The sequence below is a fragment of the Oncorhynchus nerka genome, linkage group LG2 (assembly GCF_034236695.1).
Source record: "Oncorhynchus nerka isolate Pitt River linkage group LG2, Oner_Uvic_2.0, whole genome shotgun sequence".
NCBI classification, from domain to species: Eukaryota; Metazoa; Chordata; class Actinopteri; order Salmoniformes; family Salmonidae; genus Oncorhynchus; species Oncorhynchus nerka.
In genome coordinates, this window is record NC_088397.1 from 65,168,462 (window position 1) to 65,181,589 (window position 13,128).

General features: G+C 44.8%; 1 protein-coding gene and 1 pseudogene across 1 annotated transcript in view; one reads left to right on the forward strand and one right to left on the reverse strand.

Annotated features, from left to right (window-relative positions):
• Nucleotides 1-819: 819 nt before the first annotated feature.
• On the forward strand, nt 820-3,617 carry LOC115131446 (transcription factor Sp5-like; annotated as a pseudogene).
• A 3,187-nt stretch (nt 3,618-6,804) lies between these two features.
• LOC115139845 (rho guanine nucleotide exchange factor 25-like) overlaps nt 6,805-13,128 on the reverse strand; it is a 40,219-nt gene continuing 33,895 nt past the window's right edge. The window contains exons 9-16 of the mRNA XM_029677675.2: nt 12,588-12,680; nt 12,081-12,131; nt 11,788-11,865; nt 11,334-11,525; nt 11,066-11,246; nt 10,456-10,658; nt 10,104-10,235; nt 6,805-8,147 (exon numbers count right to left, since the gene is read on the reverse strand). Of these exons, the coding sequence (XP_029533535.1) occupies nt 8,031-8,147; nt 10,104-10,235; nt 10,456-10,658; nt 11,066-11,246; nt 11,334-11,525; nt 11,788-11,865; nt 12,081-12,131; nt 12,588-12,680 (1,047 nt within the window). The 3' untranslated portion in view covers nt 6,805-8,030. The remainder of the gene's footprint in view (nt 8,148-10,103; nt 10,236-10,455; nt 10,659-11,065; nt 11,247-11,333; nt 11,526-11,787; nt 11,866-12,080; nt 12,132-12,587; nt 12,681-13,128) is intronic.

Consider the following 13,128-nt stretch of genomic DNA (forward strand, 5'->3'; position numbering starts at 1 on the left):
CCATTGTCCATTTCATTTCTATGGATACATTTTTAAACTGAAATGCAGGGGAAAAGAGATATGGATGAATACAATTGACAAATAACTTCACAATGGTTATTGACTCCTGAGTGAAATATGGTGTCATAGTTAACTAGTAAGGAAAGTAAATGTATAAAAATGCCAGAATAAAGACACAATCAAAATAAACAAAAGTCCATAATTGATTTAAAGCAACAGTGACAACATCATTAGTTTGAAATTGAATGCAAAAGAGAAATGTCCTGTTGGTTGTCATTGAGATTAGGATGGGACGGGACTGTTATTTGTTGCTATGCAAATATCACTTGACACCTCTTGGAAGGCTCTTTGAAGAGGTAAAATGGTCACCGTTACAAACTGTTGTGTCTGCATTTGCAATAAGATTAGATATGGCCTTCACTTGAACCCGGGGAGGGAGATCTTCGAAAACCATTAGTTTGATTGATTTTCAGACGGTATTGGGGCGCTTTGATCTTGTATTATTATACACAATCAAGAAAGAAACACACACAAAAAGAAACAAAACCATTTCCAAATACTTGCAATGAAATAGTAGTAGACCACCTATTATAAAAAGATAAATTGTGGATATTTGTCCATTAGTGAAATCAGGCTAATTCGGCCCAAAGAAAAAACATTATCCCAGATGTTCATATAGCCTACACTACTGTAGCCTTTATGTAACCGATGTGAAATGCCTAGCTAGTTCGCGGTGGTGCGCGCTAATAGCGTTTCAATCAGTGACGTCACTTGCTCTGAGACCTTGAAATAGTTGTTCCCCGCGGCTTTTGTGGCGCAATGGGTAACGATGCTTCGAGAGTGGCTGTTGTCGATGTGTGCCGAGCCCAGGTAGGGGCGAGTGACTGAAGTTATACTGTTACATATATACTATATGCTGCAAATACTGCATCCAAAATTACACCGTTTTTTTTACTGTAGTAATTTTGCAGTGTAGCTGCAGTTAGTGGGCAGTATAACTGCAGTATGCTGCAGTTATTCTGCAATTACTGCATCCAAAATACCACAGTGTACTGCAGTTACTGCACTTTTAGAGTTTCAAAACTGCAGTAAAAGTAAGGGTAAATTATTCAGGTAAACCATATAGTGAATGTCTATGTCCCTCGCCCCTCCTCTCTTTCTCGCTCTCTGTCGGATTCGATTATGCTGAGCTGCAGGGGACCAGGCAAAGGCCGGTCAAGTAATCGGGAGAAATGAGCGCCATTCTCAAATCAAATAGTAATCGAAGATTTTGTCAACAGGGCAGTATGGTGCATCGCCCAGCTCTTTTCCATAAAATAAATGTTATAATTTTTCTATTACATTTTTTTGGGGAAAGGAAGATAAAGCGTTTAGGCCTAATATCAAAACCAATCACCTTTGGATGAGAAAACACACAATCCTAATAATTATGCTACTACATGTGCTTAATTACGTCACATTTGTTTTGAGCAGACTTAACCGTGGGCTTTAACAGGGCGCTTGGCTCAAGCCCGGGAGGCCCGGTTTAAAATCGAATGCAATCGATTTAACTTTCAGCCAATGCAAAACACGCCAACACTGGCACCCGGGCGAGATTAATCTAACCCTCTCATTGACAAACACACACAGACGGTTCTTACTTTATCTGTACTGTGAAATCTCTCCCAAACAAGATGCTGCCAAGAATGTGTCGATTGGTTCTCCGCACACTTCAAAGGATATCCAGTCATAGCGTTCGAGGCAATCAGTGAAGACAAGGATGCAGAAGGGATACCGCCGTAGCACGTATTTTGGAATTAATCATTCCTACAATCAATTTTTTTAATCCACTTATATTTCTCCACAACAATATAAAACACGTTATGAGGTTGTTGTTTTTTTTTCAGAAAATTAGACTGACTTTGGAAGAGAATTGAGACACAGCAAAATCCCGTTTTCTAGATTTTGTTTCGGTGCTGCACTTGTGCTGAGACCAGTTTAAAAACTACGTTGGCCGCAGAAGCGCGCAAAAGTCATGGCCGCATTTCCGGGGACCGACCACTTTCTCAACCATTTCTTACAGACGAGGAAAATGTTTTTAGTGGAATTTGGTATGGGAGAGTCATTTCAGTGTTAGCCTTCTTCAGAGTACATTTTGAAATTGTCAAGTGCAATTATTGATACATTTTCTCCCAATATATTTATAGGAATTCGTCTGGATTCATTTGTTAGCAGCAGTATTTTACCTTAAAATATTTACTCTATTTTAGTTAATAAAATACATTGACTACATCAATAAAATTATAACATATATTTTAGAAATAGAGATGTAGAAGTTCACAGTAAAAGGTCACCACTGTTCTATAGTTTCTTATTAGAAAGAAGTCTAAGTTCTGTGTTATCACTATAATATCTTGATTCTGTATGTGGTTTTTGCTCAGGAATATCTCATTCAATAGTGTACAGCATGTCTAACATCCATTCTTTCTATACCCCATAGGACCGCACACCCAGCTCCTCTCCTGAGAACGGACCCCATCCCCTCTCCTCCTTCCTGGCCAGACCCTGGGGCCAAGCCCGGCTGGGGGGCAGTGGACTGCGGCAGGAACGGCCACACTCATCCTATGAAGGGACCATGAGTTCCATGACTGGGATGCTCCAGCTATTGGGCAGTGAAGTGGCCCAGAGCTCCAGTCTAAGGGTCCAACAGGTGGCAACTCTGACAGTGCCAAAACTTAATTTTCCTGGACACGTCCAGAGCGGACTGGACCTTCACCCCCATCCACACCAGCACCACCACCTCCATGAGCTGCCTCTCACCCCTCCTGCTGAGCCCTCCTCCACCCCGGCTGCCTACACCTTTGAGCTCCCCCCAGTGAAGATGCTCGCTCCTCAGGTCCAGGTTAGCTCTCATACTCCATACTTCCACCCCCAGCACAATGGTATGGGGGAGAACTTCCTCCAAGGTTCCACAGAAAGACACCCCCACCACCCTGGTCGGCATACAGAGGAAGGGTGGATACAGTCAGCAGTGGTGGATATTACCCCAGACCACCAGCATCCCCCATGGTCATCAGCAACCTCATGGCCAGACCCACCATCACCACTCTCACCCCTTTGCCCTGGGCAGACAGCTGGTGTTGGGGAACCAGCCTCAGATTGCAGCCCTCCTCCAAGGCTCCTCCAAGTGCCTGCTGGGCTCCACACGGTGCTGCAGGCACTGCAAGTGCCCCAACTGCCAGGCCTCCTCTGGGTGCACAGGTGCTCCAGCTAACCCTGAGGAACCAGGCCAGAGGAGGCTCCACATCTGCCACTTGCCCGAGTGTGGCAAGGTGTACAAGAAGACTTCCCACCTGAAGGCCCACCTGCGATGGCATGCCGGGGAGCGACCTTTCGTCTGCAGCTGGCTCTTCTGCGGGAAGAACTGCACACGCTCAGACGAGCTGCAGAGGCACCTGCGCACACATACTGGGGAAAAGCGCTTCGGCTGCCAGACGTGTGGGAAGAGGTTCATGCGGAGCGACCACCTGGCAAAACACGAGACCCACCAGGGGGGAGGGTCCACGACAACCAGGGCCCCCAACAGGAGGCTCCACAGCCACAGGGTGGCACCAGCCAGGAACATCAAGAAGGAGTAGAGAAAATACAAAAAGCAAAGTGACTCGCGGTCAGTATGGTGTGTTTTATTGAGAACCCCAGCTCCTGTCTCTGTGTGTGTGGAGTTCAGGCCATGAGACCCGCAGAAAGACAGAAGGGCCAGTGTGGAGACAGAGTCGAGGGCAGACCAATGGCCTTTCTTTGGAGAAAGAGACTTCTTACACAAACTTTTACACCATCAAACCATTGTCATGACAACATGTTTGTCATGGTCATTGTAGCCAGCATTGTCCACTCCGCCAGCAGGAGGCCTGTGATCTTCAGATGATGTTCTGTTCAGCATGACTGCCTGTGTGGAGATTGGCAATAAAAGCAGAAGAGTTGTGGTGGTTGAATATTCCTTTCTCATGGACCTCTAATGGAGATAACTGGTCTCAGAGAGTGACCAAAGACATCAGGGAGGAAGTCAGAATACAAATAATTTTGGAAATAATGCTGTAATGCTGTTTACAATGGCTATTTTAATTCAGTCTGCCAGTAGAGAATATATGAATGCGGAGTTATGGTTTTCAATAACACCACACTAGAATGTATTGTAATCCTTAGAGGAAGGACCACATTCTCTTTTGGATAAGTACAAAGTAGCGGTTTATTGGGCTTATTTCTTAAGTGTGTATTTTTGGGACATTTGTATTGATATCATACAATGTATTGTAAATTAATTACATATATTAGTCGATTTAGCATGATGCACAGGATAACTGACATTAATTGTAATTTGGTTGTCAGAAAGCCAAAATAATAGTGATTCAATTAACACTGATCTACATTACATGAGTATAAAATCAGAAAGAATCAAAACTATGTTTGAGTAAAACAAACTGTTTGAGCTTGGTTTCATTCAAATAAAACAATAAAAGACTGAACACTTTCAGTAATGTCACGGATTCCCCCGGTACTGCTGGTCATTCCGTGCACCAGCTTCTGAGGTCTACGTCACCGGACTCTAGGCGTCAATGAACTGTTTCATTACGCACACCTGGTTCCCATTCCCCCTGATTAGCAATTCCCCCTGATTAGCAAAGGTGGTGAGGGTAGGCAACAACATCTCCTCCCCGCTGATCCTCAACACGGGGGCCCCACAAGGGTGCGTTCTGAGCCCTCTCCTGTACTCCCTGTTCACCCACGACTGCGTGGCCACGCACGCCTCCAACTCAATCATCAAGTTTGCGGACGACACAACAGTGGTAGGCTTGATTACCAACAACGACGAGACGGCCTACAGGGAGGAGGTGAGGGCCCTCGGAGTGTGGTGTCAGGAAAATAACCTCACACTCAACGTCAACAAAACTAAGGAGATGATTGTGGACTTCAGGAAACAGCAGAGGGAACACCCCCCTATCCACATCGATGGAACAGTAGTGGAGAGGGTAGCAAGTTTTTAAGTTCCTCGGCATACACATCACAGACAAACTGAATTGGTCCACTCACACTGACAGCGTCGTGAAGAAGGCGCAGCAGCGCCTCTTCAACCTCAGGAGGCTGAAGAAATTCGGCTTGTCACCAAAAGCACTCACAAACTTCTACAGATGCACAATCGAGAGCATCCTGGCGGGCTGTATCACCGCCTGGTACGGCAACTGCTCCGCCCTCAACCGTAAGGCTCTCCAGAGGGTAGTGAGGTCTGCACAACGCATCACCGGGGGCAAACTACCTGCCCTCCAGGACACCTACACCACCCGATGTTACAGGAAGGCCATAAAGATCATCAAGGACATCAACCACCCGGACCACTGCCTGTTCACCCCGCTATCATCCAGAAGGCGAGGTCAGTACAGGTGCATCAAAGCTGGGACCGAGAGACTGAAAAACAGCTTCTATCTCAAGGCCATCAGACTGTTAAACAGCCACCACTAACATTGAGTGGCTGTTGCCAACACACTGTCATTGACACTGACCCAACTCCAGCCACTTAATAATGGGAATTGATGGAAAATTATGTAAATATATCACTAGCCACTTTAAACAATGCTACCTTATATAATGTTACTTACCCTACATTATTCATCTCATATGCATACGTATATACTGTACTCTACATCATCGACTGCATCCTTATGTAATACATGTATCACTAGCCACTTTAACTATGCCACTTTGTTTACTTTGTCTACATACTCATCTCATATGTATATACTGTACTCGATACCATCTACTGTATGCTGCTCTGTACCATCACTCATTCATATATCCTTATGTACATATTCTTTATCCCCTTACACTGTGTATAAGAGAGTCGTTTTGGAATTGTTAATTAGATTACTTGTTGGTTATCACTGCATTGTCGGAACTAGAAGCACAAGCATTTCGCTACACTCGCATTAACATCTGCTAACCATGTGTATGTGACAAATCAAATTTGATTTGATTTGATTTATATATGTGCCCTCTGTTCACCATTGTTTTGTTTGGTTGTTGTTCCCAGGTCCGTTGGTCTTGTGAGTACCTGTAGTTTGTTTCGGCTTTTGCCCTGCGTGTTTTGTGTTCTCGTTGTTACGTGTCTCGTCCTGTGCATTGTTGTTACGGGACTCGTCCTGTGCATTATTACGGGTCTCGTTTGTTTTGGGATTCGTCCCTGTGCCTTTTCATGGCATGTTGTATTTTTGGGTCGAGTATTGAAGCTCCCTTTTACATATTCCTGCGCCTGTCTCCAATCACTTCTACAACGTGACAAGTAATGATAACTCAAGTGATTGTTTGGCCATTTTGTCAACTGTTGTCAATTACTGTTGACAATATATTTGAACATGTGCGTGAGCATCTTCTATCAGGTAGCCATCTATCACCAAGTGCCCTATTTTGAGCATTTAAAGTTGTCCCTCAACTCACCATTTTGAGGAAGCTAAATACCTGTAGTATTTTTCCAATACCCTCCCAAAGCCTGTTAGGGAGGCAAAATGAACCACGTGGACGCTAAACAAATCACCAATGGATGTGAAACGTTATTGTTTAGTTTTAGACAGAATAAATTGAATTACTCTTGCTTAGTGGTGCTATTGTTCACTTTTGTATTGTTCCTGTGTGGTGGAAGTATTCATCTCAAAGGCAACAGCTAGTGTTGACTACGTGAAGGAAATGGTCATTCTGGGAATTTCCAGGATATTCAAGTCATCTCACTATCAGTTCCTTTTCGGCAGTCTTATAACATAACATGACCAAGACCAGAAGTATGATGGGGGGAGAAACAGCAGCAGTGTTTCATAAACGTTGTTTATTGATCTGATCTCACAGCAGATTATTTACATTCATGATGACACTGACAGATGAGCACGCCCTCTGTCGGTGTCCCCTTTTCCTCTCTCCTTCAGAGTTTGGAGTGGGCTTTGTGTGAGTTTACGTGTGTTTTCTTCAGATAACGTTGGAACAATGGCAGGGTTAAAGTGGCCCCTTAAATGAAGGGAAAAGTATACAAACCGAGCAACACAGTAATAATGGATAGAGGAGACAATCATGACTGCTCAAGCCCTGGACAAATTCAGTCCCACAATCAGGCTCAAATAGTTCTTCGGCCCACAATGTCAACACTCTTGACCCAAAGGCTGCTTTATGAAATGGTGGTGAGGATGAATTCAGAATAGGAGGATAGCTATTTAGGAAGAGGGACAGAGAATAGATATGGCATTACCTCCCCACTGCTGTTTTACTTTCCTTGTTGTGCAAAGTGATCAAATCTGTCACACGTAGCAGTAGCATAATGTTAATATGGTCCCAGTGTTTAAGAAAAAGCAACATGAAAGGGCTGGCGACTCGTGGTAGTTCCCAAATGTCTATTTCTATACGAAAACAAATGGTGTTAAGCGTGTCACCATATGAGTGGTACTGTACTGTAGAAACGGTTTGCAGTGTGAATAGCAACCGTTGCAACGCAGATGCATTCCACCAGAGAGAGACACACACACACACCACACACACACAGACACACAGACACACAGAGAGCGAGAGACACCATTGGCTACTTTTCCTTTTCTCTCACAAACACCAGAGGGCTGCATTTCTGCTTCACTTCTCGCATCACAATAGTAAATACAGGTTTCAAAATAGTAGAAAATGTAATATGACAGAAATACCAACAAAAAAATCATAATTAGAAGCTAGAGATACCATAGTAATCATAATGTTATTAGGGTAATCACAAGAGTTGTGATAGTGAAACTGTCTGAACTAACCCCGCCCTAGGCCCCCTGCCTGTCCTGAGTGGAGCCAGGTTAACCAGGGCTCTATCAGCCTGCCCCTCATTCGCTATAGACTGTGAAGGTTACACTAGGTACAGATCTAGGATCAGCTTCCTCATCCCCCAAACCTAACCTGGGGGAAATTCTAAACTGACCTAAGATCAGCGTCTAGGGGCAACTTCACCCTACACCCCTTCATTCAGGCTGTGAAGTAAAAGGTTATCAGCACTCATGCTCATGCAGAGAGAGTTCAGTTAGCTGATCCAGGTTGCCTGAGCGATGCGATGCGTAAGTCCCTCCCTCCCCTGGCATGGCTCCATGGTAACAGACAGTACCACCCTGAGAAGACCAGAGTAGACAGAGGCAGCGTGTTCAGTTACATACACATAGTGGAGTCATACCTGGGGCAAGAGGCCTAATATGTCAACTTTTATATCAAAGCCTTTATTACATATTCCGTTTGGACATCTGTGCAGTCTCTGAGTCATATTCCAAACGAAAGTCTGTATCTGCTCCTGAGTGGTGCAGGGGTCTAAGGAACTGTATCTCAGTGCAAGAGCTGTCACTGCAGTCCCTGGTTCGTATCCCGGCTGTATCACGTCTGGCTGTGATTGGGAGTCCCATAAGGCGGTGCACAATTGGCCCAGCGTCGTCCGGGGTAGGCCGTCAATGTAAATAAGAATTTGTTCTTAACTGACTAGCCTAGTTAAATAAAGGTTAAATAAAAAAAATCTGTTACAAGAAGGCCTGTATATTGTGTATAGGAGGAAGCTGGTAATTGCCTTCCTTACTGTCGCTGAGGGGTTATTGGAATATACTTTAAAGTTACATTATTTCTAGTAGATTCGGAGTTCCTTTGTTTCCTGGACCACCTGCATATCCCCACAGTGAACTGAGCTCTTAATCTCAGAGAGATGGAGAGACAAACACACAGAGAAATTGAAACCCTACCTAGCCTTGCAAAGAGGAAAGACAAAGATGATGCTATGTTGAATGGTTATAAAGCAAGATCCTATCCTTACATCAACCCTGGATGGAGACAGGAAGAGAGAGTGACCCAACAGTTTAAACTCACTCAGCCTTCACACAATGCTATCAGTCCTCTCACCTTCTCTATATCTATTGTAGCATACATCTCTTTCCAAACACAAAGAACTGTTTCAAATAGCCCTCAACCCACTGACAGGACTACACTTTTTTCCAAAGGCCCCAAAAGTTCCCTATCCCCCTGTCTGCATCTACCAGAGAGAGAGGAGGAACGAAATGAAGTGTGGAAACAGGCATGACAAGCCTCTGATAAGAGCCCTGAAATCAAACCCATTTCCTCCTTTTAATGGGGAGAGTCTGGCTAAATAAGATAAACCACCAGTCAGGGCACTGGGCTAGTTATCCCTGGGAACTGACTGGAGAACATTGGGACAAAGGAATGTTTTTAACCCCTGAGCCTATCCAAAACTGACTAGGGATCAGATTGTCTGCTGAAGATGACATCCTCAGAGTATTCTGACTTGGGATCAGCGGGACTCGACAGCAATCTATATGGTTTCTATAGTATTTCTAGGAACTGACCACAGATCAATATGACAGCCAGCCAGGGTGCCATTAGTAGTGTAACCCCAGCTGGGAACAACAACAGGATATCTCCATTCGGACAGAGGATAGGACTGGCCCAGTCATTTCCCTCTAGCACTGGCAACCACGACAACCTGGGCCAATGGCCAGGGGAATAATATAATGGAACAGTAAAGAACCTGGGAAAGTGCTGAGTTATTCCCCTCATCCTAACCGTAGAAGAGCTATTTATAAACTAAACTATTCACTGATCTGTAGTGATGAGAGAGTTTATGGGAGGTTAATGACAGATATCCGGCACATTTTTATTTAATTAGGCAAGTCAGATCAGAACAAATTCTTATTTACAATGACGGCAACACTGGGCCAATTGTGCGCTGCTCTCCTATGGGACTCCCAATCACAGCCAGTTGTGATACAACCTGGAATCGAACCAGGGTTTTTAGTGACACCTCTAGCACTGAGATGCAGTGCCTTAGACCACTGCACCACTCAGGAGCCCAAATGGCAGTGAGTCCTAAGTTAACTCAGACTTTCCCGTACTGTAAATCATGCTTTGATTATATTTCTGTAGAAATGTGTGGTTGCTCTCAAAATAGGATTTGGTCAATGTGGATAGCAGTTGTGAATTGTCAGAACCTGCAAGATACTATATCACTGCTATAAGGCGAGTGTTGGAGTCAGTGGGTTCTTATTGTATTTCTCTGCAGTGTGGTTGAATACCTGTAAGCTGTGCTGGGTAGGGGGGCACAGGCCGTTGGACACCCCCTGGCAGTGCCTGGCCTCTTGGGACATGGTGAGCTTCAGAGGGAGGTGAGAGGGACGGGGTGTTGCAGGGCTAAGGTACAGTGGGGACTAAAAGAGGAAAAAGGAGGGGTGAATAAGAGAAAGACAGCGAGAGAGAGAAATAGAGAGCGATAAATAATTAGGTAATTAGATTAAATGTATTCTTACAATAGTTTTAGTAGCTACTGGTATCTTCACTTTCTGTGGTCAGCATCCCAAATGGCACCCTATTCAATAGGGCTCCGGTTCCCTACTATGTAGGGAATGGGGTGGTGTTATTAGTGCCTACCTGTGTTTCTGCAGTGGGTCCCTGGCTGGGCAGGTGCAGGGAGGGCAGAGAGGTGTTGTAGGAGTGCAGGTAAGGTAGCCGGTGGCGGTCAATGGAGGCCGAGGAGTGGGGTCGCAGGCCAGAGGTCGTTGCCACGGGCGCCCTCATGGCTCGTCCCAGGCTGTTGGACTCCCTTCGCTGGTACTCTATAGGAGACTGGAGAGCTATGGACCACAGGAGATGGGGAAAGACAGGAGGTTCGTTGTAGGGAGAAAGAGTGAGACACAATCATGCAGTTGATGCTTAACCAATGGTACTATTTACTTGTTTATTGAGCATCTATAAATGTATCCATATGGCAGAATCCATGTCTCACTTCTCTCAAGGCTTAAAAATCCTTCTTTAACCCGTCTCCTCCCCTTCATCTACACTGAATGAAGTGAATTTAACAAGTGACATCAATAAGGGATCATAGCTTTTACCTGTAGTCACCTGGTCAGTCTGTCATGGAAATGTTTTGTATACTTGTGTGTGTAAACATCAGAGAAAAAAGTAGTACACAAATAGGGAATAGGATGTCATTTGGAACACATGATGTATGTGGCCCTGGTCCAGCTGTCAGCAGCAGTACCATTGAGGAAGTTCCTCTGTGTCTCCAGGATCTGGACCACGTCGTTGACCCAGGCCCTTCGCGTCTCAGGGGACGATGCCTGTAGGACGAAGCGTGTCACGCTCCCATCAGGCCCGCGGGACGTCAGGACCAGACGACATGGGTCCTCCTCACAGTGGTCCTCCACACCCAGACAACTGAGCTGCAGTAGAGAGAGATGCACAAGGGTCACATACACACACACGCGCGCACAGAAACACAAACACACACAGTACTCCGCCATTCTCACCTTGATGCTGTTTTTAAAGGTGTACCCTGGCAGAGAGAAGCCCTTTTTCCTGTCGATTGGCTCACTGATAATGACCAGCTGTTCAAACAGGAAGACACGCCTCTCCTTGGCGCGGGACAGGAAGCTGCTGTCCTGCTCACTGACTGTAAAGGTGTCCTGCTGGAGCAGCTTCCCCTGAGCTGTGATCTTCCCCTGAGAGAGAGACCCCCATAAGATAGAAAGAAAAACACTCATTTGAGTCATTTAGCGGACACTCTTATCCAGAGCAACTTAAAGTTGTGAGTGAATAGATTTCCATACTTTTTGTACTCATCATGTATAATGTTTTTCTTTGACAAGTGATATAATCAAAATGGTTTCCACCTGTTTTCAGTCGTCTCATACATGCTTGCCAACTGTGCTAGAAAACACAACACAACATCACATGGAGAACAGCGTCTGGTGTCTATCTCACCTCAAAGCCCTGCAGCCTGCCCACATTCATCATATCATTACAGCGCTTGGGCACGAAACACGTCACCTCCACCGCTCTCTGTGGGTGAGAAAAGAGGGGTGGAGATGGAGAGAAAGAGATGTTGTGGGATCGACAATTATGGTTTGCAACTTAAAACAGTATTTTTTTCTCGTTCTCCAACAGAGCTGTGTACATGAGAGAACTCTGTGTGCAGTTCACAGTAATATCACAAGAAAGTATTGGAAATGTTTTGACCATGACTGTTTGTACCATGGTTTTGGGAGAACTCTCACCTCCAGCTCGGAGGTATCCCTTCCTGCTTTGGTGTAGTACTTCAGGAAGTCCTGAGGGATCCAATCAGAGAATAGTTACTGAACGTTTCAGAGTGATTTCTGAACAAAATGGGACTGTACTGTATCTTGTGTTTCATCATGTAATAGCGATATATTATCCATTGTGAGATTAGTGAGCTGATAAGAGGACTTGGGACTCTTGGGACAAAAGCTTTCAACATTCATCTCTAAATCACAGTAAAAGCTCCCACAATGCTGAGGGGCAGGCTGCTTATTCTCCAGTCACTCACAATGTGTCTTTCTTCCTGCCTTTCTCTCCATCTCTTCCAGTGACAAGTCATTCAATACAGCTCCATTTCACGATGACTCAAATCAGCTAGGGCTAGATAACATCATGCTAATTATACCAGTTATTTTCCATATTCCAGAGGGATTTCAAACACACACATATACGCACACAGGCAGACGCACTTAGACAAGTACACATGCAGATGCAAACACACACACCTTGAGCAGTAGTTGGTATTTCATGATCCTCTGTACTGGTTTGATGAGCAGGTCGTTGAGTTGTAGTCTGTGGCCCAGCTGCTGCCTCAGCTCCTACAGAACCAGACAGGTTAGCTCCTCATCGGACACACACATAACTAAGGGCAGCTTTGGGTCAGCCAGACAGAACCCACTGAACAAAAATGGATTGAATCAACGTTGTTTCAATGCCATTTCAACAAAAAAAATGTATGTGATGTTGAATCAACATGGAAAACTGATTGGATTTTCAGAAAACATATGTTTTTGTTGAAATCACATTGAATTCAAGTTAGTTGACAACTCAACCAAATGTAAATCAAAATTAGACGTTGAACTGATGTCTGTGCCCAGTTGGAAGACATACAGAACAAAGGGCAGGTTCGGGTCAGTCAGACATAAAGAGACATAGAATTAGCACTTAAGATACAAACAACCCAGACCAGAGTTAGAGAAATAAGAGGAATTAGGCTAGAATGATGCCTGAGTGGGATTTAACTGCTCTTAAACTATCCTTGTCGTT